This window comes from Topomyia yanbarensis, chromosome 2 (assembly GCF_030247195.1).
Source record: "Topomyia yanbarensis strain Yona2022 chromosome 2, ASM3024719v1, whole genome shotgun sequence".
Taxonomy (NCBI): Eukaryota; Metazoa; Arthropoda; class Insecta; order Diptera; family Culicidae; genus Topomyia; species Topomyia yanbarensis.
Genome location: NC_080671.1, coordinates 27,395,252 through 27,416,388, shown reverse-complemented (window position 1 = coordinate 27,416,388; position 21,137 = coordinate 27,395,252). Strand labels below are relative to the sequence as shown.

Genomic DNA, 21,137 nt, shown 5'->3' with positions numbered 1-21,137 from the left:
AAAATTTCCGCCGCACAGCGAAGCGATGATGTAGCATGTGTTTGTTGTTATTTGGTGAGCGCCGACAGGCAAAACTAATCCCAACGCATAGCGTAAACTGAACTGTCGTCCTCATTGGTGACAGCATGGGGAAAGAGTAGCTGTTTACCACAACGGGTCTATCTCGGACTCGGGAGAAAAAGACAGCTTACAGAACAGAACGAACATAACATTCCCGAATGGAAATGTTATGAGATCCATGACATTTCCAGTCGCTGCTGCTACAGTACCGGGCAGTCGGCGGCTGCCGCCAGTTGTGTTGTATGGCTGTCTGCTCATTCGTGTCGTTCTCCGGTACATTTCGCAAGCCTGGGCATGACAGCATTTTATTAATTTACATTGAAAAGCTCAAATGACAAAAAGTGTGTTTTTACAACTTTTGATTTGACTTTTGTGCATTATTGTCTACAGGATATTTCTGATTGTTAAAGTGATTGCATAAAAAATGTAAGTGAATTTAAATTTTTTGATTAAAGTCCTACAAAGTGCGTAGATGAATTAGGTTCAACCTTTTTCATAATTTTTTAATTGACTTGTAATGAAAAATGACGCGGTGGGGCAAATCCGACCTCTAAATAGTGGGGTAAATCCGACCGCTTTTTTGCTAAGAAAATGTTTATTTATCAAATTAAAAAATATTTTTATTGTTATTTTATATTATTTTTATGAAAAATGGTTCATAATTACAAACGAAAGACACAAAAACGTGATGATTATAGTATTCGTCAAGCAATTGCTCCGATGCAAATGAGAATATCATTACGTGCTACTGCTCGTAATTTTAGCATTCCAAGATTGACATTGAACTCCATTTTCTTCGTGTTAAAATTCAATAACACAGTATTCATTGATTTATCATTGAAAACCATAAAATTCGGATAATATCTGCACTAAATCAACCAAAAACATAGGGGGTCGGGTTTACCCCACCATTTTTGAAAACAGCAAAAATGAACATTTTCGTAAAACGATTGTATCTCAAAATATTCCCAAGATCCGAATAAAACGCAATATATAGGAAGTTGTCCATGAGTCTAACCTTTAATTTGGTATATAAAACGACTTGATCCGATGTAAAATGAGCATTTTACAGCCAAAACTATTTACTAGGTCGGATTTACCCCACCTTACCCTACACTATATTGAATTGGCTTGCTAAGCGCAACCAAACTTCGGTTTCAATAATTCTCATTAGCTTAATTAGCGCTCCTTTTCTTGCGAGACATTACGCAGGATTGGTGGTTTGCTCAGAAACACAAATAGTATTTCGTTTTTGGAGCTAGTGTCAATCCGGCGTTAGTTTAGTCACAGAGAACAGACGTCCAACTTCAGCATTCAACTTGTGTAAAATCTCTAACGGTTTCGAAGGTAGTTTGGATATCTAAACCAGGAGCGCTATTGTCATGTTTTTTTTGTGGCTGAGTGCGACAGAATTGACAGCGGTTATTCCTATACCCAGTCAAACTAGTCCGGAACCGATTCGGACTTCCAGCATGAATTCCAGCTCAAATGCGTCAACCGATAGAGTCGGTATCGGTTGTTTTCTTTGAGCTAGATTCCATGCTGAATCCATCCAGGATTTCGAACCGGTTCCGGAATCGATTTGACGGATAGTTGGGATAGGTTGGTGTGGCGGCGCTAGTGTTTTTCGTATATTAATTCAAATGTTTACACACGTTTTTTAAATATTTTTGTTCGATCATGGATGTCTGTTCTCTGTGGTTTAGTCCTGTCACTAAGTTAGTGTAGGATTCTGATGAGAGGAACTCGGAACACCTCTCCAATAATTAATTCTTGGTTCGTGAATTCTTTCGATATGTTACTAGTCGATCGAAATCAATACCCCAGTTGCAATACTTTTCATATAATTTTTTTATTCAATATAAATAACAGAGGTAATGCGATTACTGCGGACTTCCCGAATTACGCGACGGGTCTTCCAAAAGTTTGTATAATCGCATCGCGCATTCGCGAATACAAATTCGCTGCGGGCAGCATTCAGGCCTTCAGTCAGTGATCGTCTGCGGATTTGAAAACACTCAAACCAGAGTGCTCTCTTCAGTTGCGAAACTAATCCCCGATAGGTGATAGTTTTATTTAATTATAGTTCAAAACGACAGAAAAGTAATCGTTCAGGTCGTGAACTTATAAGTTTGGTGCTATTTTTTTGGACTAATGTGCAGTTTCGGATAGCAGTGCAATATAATCGATCAAACTCTTCTCTTTCGACGAAGGGACATTTTTTTCTCGTGTGAGCAGAGAATCTTTCGCGGAAAACGCACAACACTCGCTCTTTGGCTAGCCGTCAAGAATTTTCGCTCGAATCAGTCTCTTTTCCACAAAGTTTTGCGAAGTGTAGACGGGCCAAAGCGAGGCTCCGTGAATGCTTTCAAATTAAAAAGTTTATAGAAGAATAAAAAAATATCTGCAAATATTGGACAATTTAAAGATAAAAATAAATTTTATCCAATTCTGTTCGTGTGATCGAAAGAACAGGGAAAATCGTAAACACCGCAGTGTCTACCGTAATATCTGTGCAAAGAAAATTCGATAGGCTTCTGAAAGTGCTCGTAGGCGGAAAAGTGATTTGAAGAATACGGCGGAGAAATTCTGCAGTTTTTAATCGTAGAAAAAAAAGTGAAATAAAAGGACACAATGCCACAGACGAAAGCGACTAATGGATTTGCGACCAGCAACGGCCACAATGGCTACGAGATGGAGGACGGATGCTCGTTCCTGTTCACTTCGGAATCGGTGGGAGAGGGCCATCCAGGTATGTTCTTATTTGGTACTGTTTCGATTGACTAATATTTGATTCCATCAATGGAAATCGTGTTTGCGATGAAAAATGAAAAGTTGAGGCGCACCATATTCGAGTGTTGGATTTTAGAGGTTATGTTCCGCATTTATTTTCATTTCACGAGTGCTCCTCGCGGTTTCGTAAAATGGGATAACTACAATGCACTTTGTTACGCAACGTTTATCGCATATGCATACTGGTTGGGATTTTTCTCCCGGTGGGTGAAAATGATGCGCGAGCAGCGAAAGAATGATGAACTTCTGGTGTTATTTTTCGTCGTTCCCATTTTCCAATCAGAAAAGATGGCGAATGTTGTGATGTAGAATTGATCGATGTTTTGCGTGTTTGGTACTGTATCTGACCGAATATATTCAACGGCGTGGGAAATGATAAGGACTATCAGTCATCTATTACTGAAAAATAATGTTCTTTCATTACCTGTAGACTACTGCGCCATCGTTCCTTCGTTTTCATCATTCAAAAATGCGTATTTGGTTCGGTCATACCGCACGATCATTACTTTGAGGCAGTGTTGCTAGATATTAGGGACTATTGACACAGTGGGTCGTGCTAAGTTTTGATGAATTGAAATTAATTTTTACTTTGTAATTTTAAATTACTCGCACTGTATCCTGTTCGAATGTTAATGAATTCATATTAAATAATATTAAGTTGGACTCAAAATTGGATTTCATTGCGTATTGAACTTTATTTAAGATGCTCGGTTTAAATACGAAACATGCTTTACAACTTCACAACAAATTTATTTTAATTTTACTTTGATTTAAAGTCTCTAAAGCTTTTCTTTGACCTGGTATAATGCATACAAATGTAGCCAACAGGGTATGATGATTACTTGTAAATATGTCTCACACTGTAGTGTAGTTTTTATAAGCTGATTGACGAAATTTGGGCGAGTGACTAAATCTCCGGAGGCGCCTCGACGAAAATACTGAACATGTAAGTGCCGCCAAAAGTCGCTAGCGCTACTGGACCAATCGATTCGACATTTTGCACTGTATTTGTCCACACAACATCCCAGTTTTAAGAAAATATTGTTCAATTGTTGCATTATTATGTAGGACTGAATAGACCCTCGCCAAAGAAATTTTTTTGAAAATGAGTTTTTTTCACCGCGAAAACCTTAACTTTTTTCAGTATGTCTGGTTAGGGAACTCTCAATAGCTGGCAATAGCTCATCGAACAATGGGGACCTGTTCCAGTGGTTACGTCTCATTATTCCCAAAGGATCAACAAAAGCATGGTTCAAGGCATTGGATATAAGTCAGCATCTTACCCGCGTGATGTCCAGGCTCATGTCGAATCACTTTACCATCGACACTCAGCTCTTTTGTTTTTGGCTCTTTGAAATATTCTTTGTGGCAAGGGTTATCAAGATATCGAGCACGTTGTTTGGTCGTGTACGAAGTCTCGTGGTGCTTGATTTCTTAGAAAATTCCCCACGGATCTGAAGAAGACTTCCCAATGTTCCAGTTCGTGTGATTTTGGCAAGCCAACTATTTTACAGGTTTATCTATTTTTTGACAATCATAAATGTATAAGTTTTTCTAAACTTCACCAGTGAGACGCAAATTTCACACGGACGCCTGATTTTAAAAGAACCCAAAGGTCCAAATTACTGGCCCTGGATTTTGGAATGCACTGCGGGTTCTACAAGCAGCCAAATAATATTTACAAAGATCCTAAGCGATGATCAACGGTTACATTTCCCAGTCGTTGGGCTTTCCGTATGGTTCAAATCCAAAGCATGGCTCAGGACCTATAAAACAAGAAGCTACCTCTCCTATTGGCCAGCTTATGGACAAACTCGTTTCCTTCTATTCCTATGTGCTCTGGTGCCCACATCAGAGTGAGCTTGCATTTGCCTGTCCGATTCATCAGAATTTGCCGACAGCCATAGATTAGTTTGGGCTAGAAGTTACATGAATCCAGAACTCTTTTCCCAACCTTAGTCGGCTTCGTAACAGACACATTTTGACACAAGTCTCAATTGCGTATATCTCCGATTGAAAGACTGACGGTGTGCCTCGTAGAATCTGTAGTAAGGACCATAGGCTCCGGCTCCCACACAACGGTCTTTTCGGTCCATCAATATAACCCTTAAATGCATGAAACTTATTTTTCCTTGGTACTCATTTTTCTGGTTGGATACACTCTATTCCTCTTATCAAGGCTTTATATCACGGTATCCGGTACGTTGCCAAATGGCAACAGTATGCATTTAAGGGATAATAGTATAGTGTGTGTATAGTGGAATCGGAAGGCCTCTTATTTATCCATTAAGTTAGGTCAGGTATTGCATCCTTGAATGGAAGATCAAACATCTAATCGGTATGGAATGCGCAACTGTTTCGAAACAGGATGTTAAGGTGCCCCGTAAAATCTTCCGGTGAATCGGTATGTAATTCGTTAGGTACTACGTGCTGTTCTTTTTTTATTAAGGACATGTAGTGGTGCTAGATCTGTGGAGGCGTTACTATCTACGTTATCTATTTATCCGGCATTCATATTAGTAGCCATAACTATGAATGTGATGTTACACTTAACTACCTGTTAGATTGTGTGCTCAAGAGGCCGTAAAACAATGATAGAGCAGTGGGTGTACGGCCAAGTTTTTGGTTTTAAACTGGTAAGCTACTGCTCTAATTATTAAGTTGCTTCGTGCTATTTAATACGCTTGGAACTTATGATAACATGCAAGGAAAATACGTATTGTTCGAACAGAGTAGGCTGATGGCTGATGTTTCTTACGAACAACCAAGGAGTTTTTAATTGATTTGGTTGGTGCATTCTCGATGGTACGGAAGTCTTCAGAACAGGTTATGTGATCCTTCTTACAGGTAAATTTACTAGGCTGCAAGGACATGTGGATTTTGCTAGTTATCGTTTCTTTGATTTGGACGTAATGGTTGGTTCAAGGAAGCGATGCAAGACTGGCACCTGGGAGAATGTTGATTGTTTCGCTTGACGAGTCACTTCGGCTTTTGGGGTCGAGTCCCTTTGGCTCTTGGACGAGTAACTTGCTCAGATCGCTGAAGTTTGTTCGAGTCGCAGGACCAGTGGGGTAAATGGGCATTCGGTTCGAGCAAATTGATTCGTATGGGGGATTCACCGTATCCGTCAGCAGAGATTAATATCTCTTACGTATCTAATGAAGGGAGATGTCTTATGCAGAACTCAATCACAACAACTACCAATATCGACCAGAACAGGGATTATTAAATTCTGTTATAAGATCAGTTCGCTTCGGGCCTACGAGACAAAAAAGGAGAACGGAAACGGGACAGAAATCAGGGGAACGCTGTCTAGCAAGTATTTCGTACCCAACATCAGCTGAACCGGATCTGATTATCACGGTTAAACATCAATAAATAATACATTTTACAAATATGTTAACGACTAATACACGAGACATGCGAAACCACCTACGATATATTCTCTTTTTGGGTGAAATAATCAAAAAACGGGGTCCAAAGTGCTGGACCGAGGCGAGATGTTGGGTACGCGCGAAATTATGTGATTTGACAACCACAGCCTACCCGTGACAGAAATTGTTTGACATGGGCAAAATTTTGTCCTACCGATTACTTGGCAGACAATCGCAACTTCATCCGATTTTTTAACATTTGTCTCGTGGCCGGACCAAGATTCACTAAGCCATAGGCTGCAGTCCAATAGCCCGTTAAAATTAAAAAAAGCATTTCAACGGCTACAAAATACAACTCATTTACACACAAATTATTGGCCTGATCTTCTTGCCTCATCAAGATATTCCAAAGACTATCGAAGAAGTAAGGAAAAATAGCTCGGAAATTCTCGACGTTTTTTTGATATACGCTAGAGAAAATTCTATTTTTGGAACAGAAAAGTAGCTAGCCAAAAAGCTTTCCCCATGGTTGATGCGTTTGACGGTATTGCAAACATCAGGCTTCAGTTTTAAAGAACCTTTGACAGACATTACGCTCCTATAGTGGTGCATCGAGGAGACCGTGAGGGCTTATGGGCCTTTTGATGTTTTTTATACTCTGCTCCATCCCAAATTAACGATCAACCACTAGCCTGCACACGCTGGCCTATCGACGTGGGCCATGTTTGCAAACATTAACCCCTTCATGTCCATGTAATTTATGAACAACGGTTTTAAACCATCTATAACTTTTGATTTATTCAAGATTTGCTCACAACAATAAGTAAGACTAGTAACTGTGACTACTACCTTTCATTTGAGTTCTAATAGTTTTTTTTTCTTCTAATTTATTTCACACGGCTGAATGCGTTAGCACAACGTAGTCGTGTTTTTACAAGATGTGAAAATAAAAAGAAAAACAAAGTAACTGCATGTCCGTCGAGTTTTGTTGACGCAGCTCGCTTTTACGTGTTGAGATCGTTTTTCTTGGCGGTGATGCATTAGCTGCGTTATCCTCTGCAATTTGGGGTCAGCCTGGTTGCCTTTTCTTTCGTAATCATTCACGTCCATGTCGTCATCGGTACTGCTTTCGTGCTGTTCATTGTATTGGAATTGGTATGATTGGATTCGTTTGGAGCAGTGCTGCCAATGACAGTTTGAGTTAACAAAGAAAATGGACATTTTCAAGATCTTCGTTATCTTGAAATATTACTGAAAACTGATAAAACTTGTCAATTTTGAATGCTTTGACTATCCTTTTCAAGCAATTAGACAATTGTAAAAATTGTAGGTAAACAGCAGCTTCTAGCACTACGAGAAAAACATTTATTTTGATCAAAATAAGTTTTTTGCGTTCACCTCAACAGTTTTAAGGAAAAATAGTTTTTAAACTTGATTTGTTCAGGAACATCGGTTTGGATAAATTGAGATAGGGAAAAGTTAGGTAATAAAGTGAAATTTTGCGCTGACAGGCCCCATTAAGGGAAATTTAACCCAAATAATCGGAAAGGGTTTTGAGGCTATATCTAGGGACCAAAGCATAATATTTTAAGAGCTTCGGTTTCCTAAGAAGAAAGAAAAATATATGTCACGATTTTGTCAATGTCCCCTGTTTATCAGCTTAAAATTCAACAAGGGGGAACCCTAATTAAAAAAATTGTACACAAACTTTAACCCATGTAGTCCAACGATTCCACATATTGTTTGGATTATACCCTGGACAGGACGTTAGGCTGCATTGTATCGCCATGTGGGGCTAGTTGAGCTCCCCTATTTTTATGCAGTTTGCTCGTGAAGAGTACTCACAAAATAAAACCTGTTGAAAACATATACCATGAATTTCGTAGAATCAATAATGAAGAAAATTCTTAGCAAAATAAGTGAAATTAATTTTCAATTATGTTATAAAATATGACTGCTGCGAGATCACTCTCGCAGGTTGATAGGACTGAGGGTATTGTAAACATTAAACCACAAAAGATTCATTAGTTATCTGAATATAAGAACCTTTGCTTTTTTAGTTTCTATTTGCATGAAATTCTACGAGAGGTTACTTAATTCTCATGTTAATAATCCACCAATCATGACTACTTAGGATTTGATTAATATAAGAAGCCCGCTTCAAGACGTTGATTACAATACAGTGGTGTATCGAGGAGGCCGTGAGGGCTGATGTGAGCCTATTTTCTGTTTAATACTTTTCCTCTTTTTATCAGCTCACAACCAACGATCAAAAAATAGATAAATGAGAAAGTATATGCTATGTGTGGTGGTTGGCCATAAAAGTATTAGCAGTGTTAGGAACTAATAATGTATATTTGTCATATGGTGATCGTTATTTTAGTTGTATCTTGTACCTCTTATCTATTGCCCCCCATAGGCTGAGTCGATTCCTAATTTCACCAGGAGTATTTGCTCTAAATTTGAAGCAAATCGGACAAGTCTAGCTACTGGATTGGATTGCATGGAATTTTTCGACAAATTATATGGAGAAAACGCACTAGCCGAAAAGAGAAGAAAAGCTGCTAGGTGGCACTGTATGCATCGTAATATCACTGAAAATGAGAATAAAATAGATAATTTAAATGAAAGCTTAATGGTCACAGTTTCCAACAACCTTGCCCGTCGTAATTAGTCAAAATTTCTGATTTTTTATCAGAAACCATTCCTGCAAGGCAGTTTCGTATAATTTATTACATGTATCAAATTAAGCTATGGCAATTGGCAATTTGTAGACGTCACCCACGTTACTGGTTGGAACGGTCAAACCTGTATCGAATGGTATCAATCATTTTCTGACGTGTTCTTGATGTCTCATATAATTAGCGTTAGGACGATCTATGATTGGGTATCTAAGTTATTTTATGCTTCAGATGATTCGCTATGCGCGCCAATAGAGATGCTTCGACATCTCCAATGGAGCTCTCGGAACGACTCCAAACTTTTAAAAATCCGTTAATGGCTTCAACAGAACACACAAAATTTTTGCGATCGTTTCGTTAAGTTCGTGAAAATTCATGTATTTTCATGAAGGAATCCGGATCATGCAACAGCCCGGGAACAATCTGACAGAAAGTGCTTGTATCATATATGTACCACTGATTTGATAATGGTGCTATTATCACATCACCATATGAGTGTCATGACCAACGAAACCTGGCGGAAGTGAAGCTAGGTTTAGGTCTGATGGAACAAAGACAGTCTCTAGAAAATAAATTGGGCCTAAACTATCTGCTTTTAAAAAATAATGTGCCCTTTTTAAATTGGAGCCGCCATAATGACACCAAAGTACCACCAAATTTATCAGTCCAAATCCTTATTTTTCAGTTACAGTTTATTTTAATTGCAAGAAATCTTTATCATAAACCAAATTGATTATCAAACTTCCGTGAAGGCAGGTAAAATCTATTTGTTTCATTTGACCAATTTAACAGTGCTTGCTTAAAGTTTGTTTGGGGTACAAATGTGCCCCACAAAAGCGTTAGCGTTAGTGTTTTGTCATGTGCACATAATTCAAAAAAAAAATTATATATTTTTCAAAAGCATACATAGTAAGCGAGAAATTTGTGTAAAATTGTATAAGTTCCAACTCTGCTGAATAATAGTATCTGTTATTTGGTATAACAAAGCACTATAGCAAAGTAACTAGAAAATGCGTTTGGATCGGTATCGTAATTTTTGCTTTTGCGGATGAAAGAGTCAAAACACATTCGTGAATATGATTTGTATATAGTATGCAAGACGCATCATTCCATTCGTTATCTTCTGCAGCCCAGGCTCTGGAACATACTTACATTATATACACGTACAATGCACCGGCTCTACCTATTCCTTCGACGCCATCCTGTTTCATCTCTGTTACTTCATATTGCTGTATTTTTAACGTTTGTGTTGGCGTTTGGTTTTCCAAAAAGCATCGGAATAAATATACTTTTTGACCGGTTTTCGAAAAAAAATGTTCAAAAGGAAATTTAATAAGCTTTGCAACGTCGTATAAATGGTCAAAATCGATTTGAAACTACCGGAGTTATAGCAATATGAAGAAAAAAAGAGAATTTTGACGTATTTTAAAGACTTGTTCTATACAAAATGAAATATTACCTAATCAAATAGCCAAAACACGAATATTTTTAAACAGGTTACTTTACGAATGATTTTAGAATAAAACTATCCAATTTAATTATAAATTTAATAAAAATTAGACATACTAGAGCGATTTTAGCTCTATGTTCGTTTAAAAAATTAAATAATTCAGGCAGTTTGCGAATATGAAGAGACGGAATTTTATGCAAGAATGAAAAAATACAATATTTGAGCATCAGAAAATACGACGAATTTTAGCGATTCAGAGGTGCTAACGTTTGGTACGGTCACAGATAACAGACGTTTAGACTAGAACAAAATTTCTTCAAAAACCTGTGTAAACTTTCAAATTAATAAACGTTGGAAATTCGTGTTTCACTATTGCCATCTGCGCAACTGTTTGCTACACGTGTTTGACAGCTGCACTCTAACTGCATTGTATCGATCACTGCGCCATCTACAAACGTTTGCCAAACATGTATCAGACGTCTTATTTATTCGGAATTTCAGTTGCGGGTATTTACACACGATTCAAATCGAGCCTAAACATCTGTTATCTGTGGTACGGTTATATGTGTCATCCATTCGTATTACGAAGTATAATTCACTACTACAAAAAAGACTGCGTTTTGTGTATAGACGCAAACAGTGTCATGAAATGGATGGGTTGTTTTGTTCAAAGCCCGAACCCGATCCGACCCCGATAATTTCCAATTTGAAAAACCCGAACCCTACCCGAGCCCGAAAGTCCAAAATTTCATAAACCCGGACCCGACCCGAACCCGAGAATTTCAAATTTGAAAACCCGGAACCCGACCCGAACCCGAGAAGCTTAAATTTACAGAACCCGAACCCGACCCGAAACCCGTCGGGTTCGGGTCGGGTCCGGGTTTCGGGTCCAAAAACCCAAACCCGACCATCTCTATTGTGTATCAGTACTCGATTTCCACGAACTATACATTTTTGTGTAATAATGGTTAGATTTAGCTCAATACAGAAGAATTGTAGTATATAATACGAGTTATCTTTGGTTAGAAAATTTTAATTCCACCTGTAACCGCATAAAGGCCGCTAGCATTAACTTTTTATAGAAGAGAGATAGAATTTATATTTTTCTGGGCAGTCTATTCTACACGCCTTCACTTGGTAGAGTCGAAAAGTAACGCCCATATCCACCAAATAACACGTTCCATGGCGACATGACCGAGTACTCTACTGTAGCTCTACGCATAATTGTCCCATGTATATAGGGAATCCCATAGCACATGGGACATTTATGCGTATAGCGGCAGTCTAGTTGATACGAGGGAAATTACTCTCTGCCCGTATCTGAATCGCACACTAAACATTTAGTATCAGATTCACGGCCCGTGCGATCATTCGAGAACGCACGCAAATATGTGAATGGTACCACGGTCAGTGGTTTTCAACCTTTTCCGTTCTATGTACCCCTTTCCGAATATTGATCCCCATGATGTACTCTTTCTGTTAGCATTCATTACACTGTCAAAAAATGATTTTCGATTTGATGATAACCATTATTTTAACAATAAGAAACCTATTCCTGAGCACTCTCAGAAAGTATCTCAATTTTCAACACACTTCAGTGTGTAAAGACAAATATTCGACGGGAATGTTAGGATAACAAGTTTAAATTTGTCCCGCATAATTCACCCCCATAATAGTCTAATTTACCGTTGGGGGTTAATTCTGAATTCACCTCCAGTTGAAAACCACTGCCCTAGAGAGCACCTTCGATGGCGACATGTTCGCGGGGAACTCTAGTGATATGAAAGAACTCACTTTCTTATAGCACTTGAACGGTACACAATTCAATTTCAGATTCACGGTTCGCGCGAATTGATACATACAAGTTAGCACACGCGACTGATATACAAACGCACACGCGATCGACAAACGTTCACACAAACGTTCGAGTCCTTCGCGATGATACACGCGATCGTGAAATCCCTACGCCCGCACATATCTGAACCGTACAATGAATATCACATTCAGAATCACGGTCCGCTGCAATTGACCTTAAGCAGTGTTTTAGTGGGTGACATTTCCCGTCTTATCCGCAATTTTTTGTAAATGATTCTGATGGTGAGTCCTGCCGAGACCGTAGCTATACACCTCCAGCAGGACAACTCTCGAAAAAAACTTAATCATTATTGTGCTTCCGTTTAACCCTCCGGAAGTCGCGGATATGGCCCACTGAACGAGCAGCCGCTGATGCCAGCAGAGCAGCGTGCACTCAGTGCACTAGCGCGACTGCCGGAAGGTTAATAAAATTAATTCACTGCAGTTAACTATCATTTCGGTCTTGTGCTTGGGTGAATGGATTAATTTTCTTTAATAATCACGAAATAAGTATGAATGATCCATTCTGGCAACACTTGTCCAGGAGGTGGCGTCTAAACAAGCTGATAATATGAAGTCGCCACCACCGTCGCGTGGTTTTAGCGTATACTGCTCTTGATTCATTGATTTTTTTCTCAGAGCCACGCTAAAAACACGTGGTGGTGGAACGCTGTATGATTTATTTTTAGATATGGTGCAATCGTTTTTGTAGTTGAGTAGTAATATATTGTTATGCTAATATGTATTATGGCGTCAGAAGTACATAATTTGAATAACTATTATTCACAGGAGTGAAAGCGTCACATTGTGACGCTTTTGTAGTCTGCATGTACTTATAGTTATCGTTAGTCGGGATCATAGAACTTATAATAGCAATTTAAAAAGAAGGATTTGTCACGGGCACTACCATGGTATTTGATAGAGACGAACCCTCTATAATACCAAAAATAAATTTTCTTATGACTAAGAATTTCTAACGATTTCCTAACTTATTTCTCATGTTACATTCCAGACAAGATGTGCGATCAAATCAGCGACGCCATCCTCGATGCGCACTTGAAACAGGACCCAAACGCTAAGGTCGCTTGTGGTAAGTTACTGTTCAGCTATATTGTACACTAGCGAGTATTGCAATGTCGGTAAAACTTTTTTTTCTACCGTTAGAAACCATCTCCAAAACCGGAATGATTCTGCTTTGCGGTGAGATCACATCGAAGGCCGTCGTCGACTATCAGAAAGTGGTTCGCGAGACAGTCCAACACATCGGCTATGACGACTCCTCGAAAGGTAACGAAAACATTGTTGTGTTCTAGTTGTGTTTAGGCTTCAGTTAGCACAAACCCACCCAGTCGAAGTTCAATGGAGATTTGCGTTGACTTCCGCTCATGCATGCATTCAAGTCGATTTTACGATATTTCCGATATTTGTCCTCTCAGGCTTCGATTGGCGGACGTTGAATTTGTTGATCGCGATCGAACAGCAGTCCCCCAACATTGCCCAGGGCGTGCACATCGATCGAGATGAGGATGATGTAGGCGCCGGTGATCAGGTACTTTCTTCAGATAGGCTAAGGATTAACGCCGTATCGCCACTGGGATGATCATCAGTCGGACTGTGTGGTGATTTCGATGTGCTCGTCTGGTGTTTGTGTGATATGTCATTCGTCTCATTAACTATTAACGCTGCTTTTGGACTTGATCGAATCGTAACTGCCGATCCTCATGGAGTGATAAATTTGCATGGAACGTATGGGAAAAATGCTGATTCATTTAGAATTAGGAAGTATGGGATTTGCTCAAGCACGTGGTAGTATCATTTCGTTCATTAGCATTGGTTGTGACGCAAACTGATCGTTCTGTGTCACTTAAGGTTATCGCAGAAAAGGGCCAGTCGATCGGTGTTTCATTTGAAATGCTAAATCTAAAATTTCAATGTCACGGAAAGAGGGAAGTCGAGTGCTTATCTGGATGGGAACGCACGTGTTTTCAGATCGTCTGCTTGAAATTTGAATCTCGTTGCTGTTGCTAGCGAAACTGACCCGCGCGATTACGAAGTCTTCACAGTAAAACCCCATCATTTCGGTGTGCTATATTCCAACAACTTCGATCGCTGTTCCATTAAGGATGATTCGGTAAACTTGGAGTTTAACTCTGTGGGAGTAGACTGTATTTTGTTGCTGTGATTGAACAATCGTGTAAATTGACACTTGCCTGTGGCGATGTCAATGAGCTTGAATGTGCTAATTCATCAATAATGATCAATCGCATGAGAACCTTATTGGCTAGAGACACAGACTACCAAATCAGTTCATGAGTTTAGTATTTCGCAGGGACTTGTTGTTATAATTCAAAACCTAGACAAATGTTTAGAATGTCATAGACGATTACAATGTTAGGTGATTTGGTATCTATTTGTTCAGGATAGCACACAAAATGCTAACATCGTCTTTCTAACCACGTGTCTTTATTTTGTTTGGTCTTGCAACCAGCGCCATGTGCTTGGTTTCTTTTTCGACGGCATCGTATGACACAGTCGGGAGACCGTATCTTTAAACATTTGTTTTCTTTTACTTCGTCATGTGTCGTCTGGCGTTCGGCGTCAAATTGTTGGTCTCAGCGCTTGATCTGCTCAGCATAATTCCCTTTACGTCTGTCTATGGTTTAGAATCTTTCACAACTTTTTATTTCCATAGTGGCACGCGATCATGTTTACAAATTCAGCATTCTGACCGCTTGATTCGTAAACAAGAAGTCTTTACAGAAGGGCGTTTTGGTAATATGCCACTCGTGTTTGATTTTGATGACCTCCACCTCCCCCCCCACAAATCATCAACGCAAATCTACGATCTTTTGATTCGTCGAACGTGGAAACAGCACTTATAATGACGAATATGTATTTGCACGTCTTTCTTTATTTCCATCGCATGCGAACGGGGATTTTGTAACAATCACATTCACAATCTCCAACAAAAATAAACAGGATTCGATTACAAGACATGTAACGTACTGCTTGCACTGGATCAACAATCACCAAACATTGCGGCCGGAGTGCATGTTAATCGGTCGGATGAGGATGTCGGCGCTGGAGATCAGGTTAGGCGACTGCTAATTAAGATTATCATTTTCTACTCTACCTAAGTGCTAGTAGGTCATCTTTCGTCTATCGGTTTGGCACGCAATACTTTCATGTTTCGAGAACACGTCACTTGACTTTCGGCTTATCTCGATCAAACTGTTGAAAAATCAATTCAAGTGGCGTCTTCTCTCTATTCTATTTATTTTATAATTCGTATACAGTACCGCGTGGCTTTGGGTAGGGTTGTTGAGTTTACGGTTATCGCATGTTTATGAATACTGACCTCTCGGGACATAAACAATCCATCAACAAAAAGGACGATTAACTTTTCTGCATGTGTTACTTCGTTAAAAGCATTCATTATCTTCATTCTTGGTATTAGACAAAATAAAAATCACATGACTTTTTGGCAATCAGGTTGAGGAAATTGAGGTTGTATAATCGTTTTGTTGTGTGGTAGCGAGGTGACTAGAATATTCAGTTACTGTTGATAATCGAACCCCCCTGTGACTTCTTCGGCTACGTCAAAGTAGGTTTATGCTAGAGGCGCGCAATTCTAAAACAAATCAACTTCAGGAACACTGACGCAAAACGTATGGTTGATAACACTAATGTGCCAAAGTAAGTTAGTTAACTGCATGTTTTGTTGTGCCAAATTAGATTACTACGCAGCGAATTCGCTTTGAGAAATTTAATTTATTTTTCATCTACTTGAAACTGAATGGGTAAGAGCGGATCATTTAAATGTACCCTCAGCAGCGATTCTCAAATGTGCGTAAACCCATCTTTTTTATTTTTTGCACTCATGATTGCAATGTCTTCTTGCAATTATTATAATTACTAAGTACCTAAAGCATTGAAGGAACATTACAAAAATATGGCAAATTCAATCTTATAAACTAAGTCAACTGAGATATTTGCTACAATATTGCCAATCTTCTAAAAGCAAGATAATACTAATCTTGGCAATGTCTGACTTAGAGCTTATTTTGCAAATAAGGAATTTCTGCAATTCTTTGCAAAACATTTGAAAATCTTCGAAAATGATAAATATTTTTGACATTTTTATTTCCGCTATCTTAAATTAATACCCCTTCTTACCCTTGCACGTTTTTTGAGGATTGTGCTGAAAAATGTTATTTTTTGCCATAGGAAAACTCATGATTTCAACGACCAGTATTAACAAGAATTCAATTCAACATGAGTCAAAAAAACTTTTATTGAGGATTCATTGTTCATTTGCATATTTGAATGTAAAAAAAAATCATCATATGTTCTGCATTAAGCACTTATATTTAATTTATTCTGGTGTGTATATGGACAATTGGACATATGAAGAAAGAAACCCTGGTGGCGTCATTGTTTACATTTGGTTGAAATCGCTGCAAATAGAAATGGATTGTAATTCAAAGTGTGATTTAATCGGGCTTCCCGATGCAGAACTCGGTACGTTGAGTGGGTTTTCCGACGAAGTGACCAAGTTTTTTCACACAAACTCCGGAACTCTCGCTTGATTTTTGAAAACAACGTAACTGCAAATGAGGGCCTTTCTTTGTTTACTTTCTCTTTCGATTACTACGGCTTTATTACAAAACTTGCCAAAAATTTCACAGTACATTCGAAAATGGGAGCAAGTCGTTTGGCATAAGTTTGTTTGGCATAATAGCAGGTGACACATGTTTTCGTTTGGCATAATGTTCATTTGGCATAATGGTTGTTTGGCATAATTTGAAATATACATTGAAATATCTGTTATATTTTATGTTGACGCCTGATGTGGCTAAATATGGTACTTAAACTAGTCGATAGCCCCTATGTTTGAGTAACCCGCGCAAACGAGTGGGTCGTAGGCAGAGTTAAAAATAATCGAAGCTCTTTTTTGACGGTTGAAAATGAACCTGTTGCGACTCGCGGTGAATAGAAAAAATATTCATTCAACTATACATCTTATTCATTCAGTTGAATATCGTACAATATATTCATAACACTAATTATATAGGAAAATGTTTTCAAATGCCGATAAAGCATATAAAACAATCATCATCGCTTACATTGTCCCAGGGCCTACCTTGATGCGTTTGATTCGATGCTGCTCGGTCGCTTCGTGTAATAATCGGAGCCGAATGAAAATCTGCATGGATGAATGGGCGGTTTGTTCGTTTGATATTTTCAGCTGCGCCACTGAATATTGAAAAGGAATTCGGCTGAATATGGTAAATTTTCATTCAATGAATTTGAATATTTTTAACTCTGCTCGTAGGTTTGCTGGTGAGGGGCATAGCTGGAAAATGTCATGGTTATGACCAGTCATCTGGTGACTGGTCGCATGTTTGCTCGTGACATGTACAAGTTGCGGATTCTTGCGACATGTGACACAAGCGCGTGTACTATGACACGATACATTTTCCCCGTGACATGTCATAAAATTTGTACATGTTTCAAAACAAAACTGGTTTGTCAAGCGGCTGTACATTTACTGAACTGTGACATGTATGTTCGTTTGCGAACGGTCGCGACAATAGAAAAACAGGTTTGCTTGTTATGTGACATGTCGACAATGAACCGGTATTGAAAATGGGTAAAATATTGGATACCGTACTTTGGCGGATAATTGGAAATATAGAAAATGAGATAATTGTATTTCTTTCAACATTTCACAAATAAATATTGTTTGTTATTGCGGTTTAGAGGTGTTGAAAATCAATAGTTTTAGACATTTTAAACGCACACTGGGAAGTAAATGCGTCAAAATCGAAAAATTTTCAACTTTTCACAGATAAACATTGCTTGTTATTGCGAGTTAAGAGGTGTTTAAAATCAATTGTTTTAGACATTTTAAACGCACATTAGGAAGTAAATGCGTCAAAATCGAAAAAAATTCAACTTTTCACAGATAAACATTGTTTGTTATTGCGGTTTAGAGGTGTTGAAAATCAATAGTTTTAGACATTTTAAACGCACACTGGGAAGTAAATGCGTCAAAATCGAAAAAAAAAATCATCTTTTCACAGATAAACATTGTTTGTTATTGCGAGTTAAGAGGTGTTGAAAATCAATTGTTTTAGACTAAACGCACGCTGGGAAGTAAATGCGTCAAAATCGAAAAATTTTCAACTTTTCACAGATAAACATTGCTTGTTATTGCGAGTTAAGAGGTGTTTAAAATCAATTGTTTTAGACATTTTAAACGCACATTAGGAAGTAAATGCGTCAAAATCGAAAAAAATTCAACTTTTCACAGATAAACATTGTTTGTTATTGCGGTTTAGAGGTGTTTAAAATCAATTGTTTTAGACATTTTAAACGCACATTAGGAAGTAAATGCGTCAAAATCGAAAAAAATTCAACTTTTCACAGATAAACATTGTTTGTTATTGCGATTTAAGAGGTGTTGAAAATCAATAGTTTTAGACATTTTAAACGCACACTGGGAAGTAAATGCGTCAAAATCGAAAAAAATTCAACTTTTCACAGATAAACATTGTTTGTTATTGCGAGTTAAGAGGTGTTGAAAATCAATAGTTTTAGACATTTTAAACGCACACTGGGAAGTAAATGCGTCAAAATCGAAATTTTTTCAACTTTTCACAGATAAACATTGTTTGTTATTGCGAGTTAAGAGGTGTTGAAAATCAATAGTATTAGACATTTTAAACGCACATAAGGAAGTAAATGCGTCAAAATCGAAAAAAAATCAACTTTTCACAGATAAACATTGTTTGTTATTGCGAGTTAAGAGGTGTTGAAAATCAATAGTTTTAGATATTTTAAACGCACATTAGGAAGTAAATGCGTTAAAATCGAAAAAAAATCAACTTTTCACAGATAAACATTGTTTGTTATTGCGAGTTAAGAGGTGTTGAAAATCAATAGTTTTAGACATTTTAAACGCACATTAGGAAGTAAATGCGTCAAAATCGAAAAAAATTCAACTTTTCACAGATAAACATTGTATGTTATTGCGAGTTAAGAGATGTTTAAAAATCAATAGTTTTAGACATTTTAAACGCACACTGGGAAGTAAATGCGTCAAAATCGAAAAAAAATTCAACTTTTCACAGATAAACATTGTTTGTTATTGCGAGTTAAGAGGTGTTGAAAATCAATAATTTTAGACATTTTAAACGCACACTGGGAATCAATAATTTTAGACATTTTAAACGCACACTGGGATGTAAATGCGTCAAAATCGAAAAATTTTCAACTTTTCACAGATAAACATTGTTTGTTATTGCGAGTTACGAGGTGTTGAAAATCAATAGTTTTAGACATTTTAAACGCACATTGGGAAGTAAATGCATCGAAATCGAAAAATTTTCAACTTTTCGCAGATAAACATTGTTTGTTATTACGAGTTGTTTACTATTTTTACCTGCAACCGTCGGTGCGGCCCGGCGCGGCAGCGCTGGTGCACCTCTAATTTTAAACACATTTTTAAATTTCCATTTTGTCGAAATTACTTCCCATTGTGCATTTCAAATGTTCAAAACTTTTGATTTTCAAGTCCTAATAACTCGGAAAAACAAGCAACATTCATCTGTAAAAAGTGAATTTTGCGATTTTGACGCATTTACTTCCCCATGTGCGTTTAAATGTTCAAAACTAGTCATTTTCATATCCTAGTACAGTAGGATTCCGTTTTTGGCAACAATTTTATTTTTTGCTGTTGCCAAAACCGGAACCGTGTCAAAAATTGAACCTTATTTTTAAAGTTTGGATTTTCAATTTACGACTTCAAAAATGTTTCAAGGATTTTTAACCATGTGTGAAATGGAATTAGATGAAAGGAAAAAATAAGAAAGTTCAATTTTATTCATATGTTTATCAAATTCAGTCTTCGCACAGTGAACACCTTCCATAAAAAAGTCGGTCAAAACCTCAAAAGGGATCCGAATTTGATAAAAACTTCACATTGGGATAATTTTACGTCGCTGAATTCATGTTTGGTGTTAATTTATTATTTCTTTTTACCCGAAAATTTTGGCACCTATGGAGGTTTGCAAAATCAACATTTACGAATATAAAGTGCACTATATCTGAAAATGCATTTTCAAAAAGACATCGTAAACTATTTGGGAGCTATCAGTTTTGTATTCCTAAATACGGGCTTTCGATATGTATTGCAAATTTAGTGCCAAGTTTTGTAGTGACGTTGTATTATGCGGTGTAGCGCATTCATCTGCATTCGACTATAAAAATTGATTCCGTCTAACACTAGTTACACTGCTACCACTTGTATTATACATAAACAATACATTTCTATACTTATTGTTATCATTAAATACGACACATATACTGTAAAACATAGTTAAGGACATTATACATGCGAGCCACAACATAGCTGCTGCGCCACACACACCCCTCTCCCCTGCCTAACCATGTATCTGACATGAGCAAATATAAAAATACGTTTTTCAACACACTAACCTTGCTGGTGTGGCACGAAACTGCTACTTAAGGAAGCTAGAATATTTTCCTATACAATCAATCCGAGTTTTTGACGGAATGCCATCTGTAGCTCCTATTTTGTGCGAAAATATCGCCCCTCTTCACTTGGGGTTTCTTTTCGAAACACTTCTCGTTTTCATTGCACTTTTTCAAATGCACTTTTTTCACACACCACTGCAAAACACTCGCGAAACTTTAATCGTTTACTAACAAAACTTCAAATTTTCTGCTAATGTGCAGATGACCAAAGGAAAATGTTCGGAAACTCTCATTTGTGCGTTTGAATTTTCACTTCAGATTTCAGTTTTTCCTAATGTAAACAAGCGAGTCGGTGCCTAGCAACGTGGCTTCCGCATATCTTCACCTTAACCTTTAAATGCATAACGCTTTTTTAAAACAACA

General features: G+C 37.8%; 1 protein-coding gene across 2 annotated transcripts in view; it reads left to right on the top strand.

Annotated features, from left to right (window-relative positions):
* Positions 1–2,139: 2,139 nt before the first annotated feature.
* LOC131679001 (S-adenosylmethionine synthase) overlaps positions 2,140–21,137 on the top strand; it is a 37,762-nt gene continuing 18,764 nt past the window's right edge. The window contains exons 1-4 of one of the 2 annotated variants that reach the window (XM_058959510.1): positions 2,140–2,812; positions 13,225–13,302; positions 13,377–13,499; positions 13,649–13,761. In XM_058959510.1, the coding sequence (XP_058815493.1) occupies positions 2,695–2,812; positions 13,225–13,302; positions 13,377–13,499; positions 13,649–13,761 (432 nt within the window). In that variant the 5' untranslated portion in view covers positions 2,140–2,694. Of the gene's footprint in view, positions 2,813–13,224; positions 13,303–13,376; positions 13,500–13,648; positions 13,762–15,191; positions 15,305–21,137 lie in introns of both variants that reach the window. The other variant, XM_058959509.1, reaches the window with a different exon arrangement.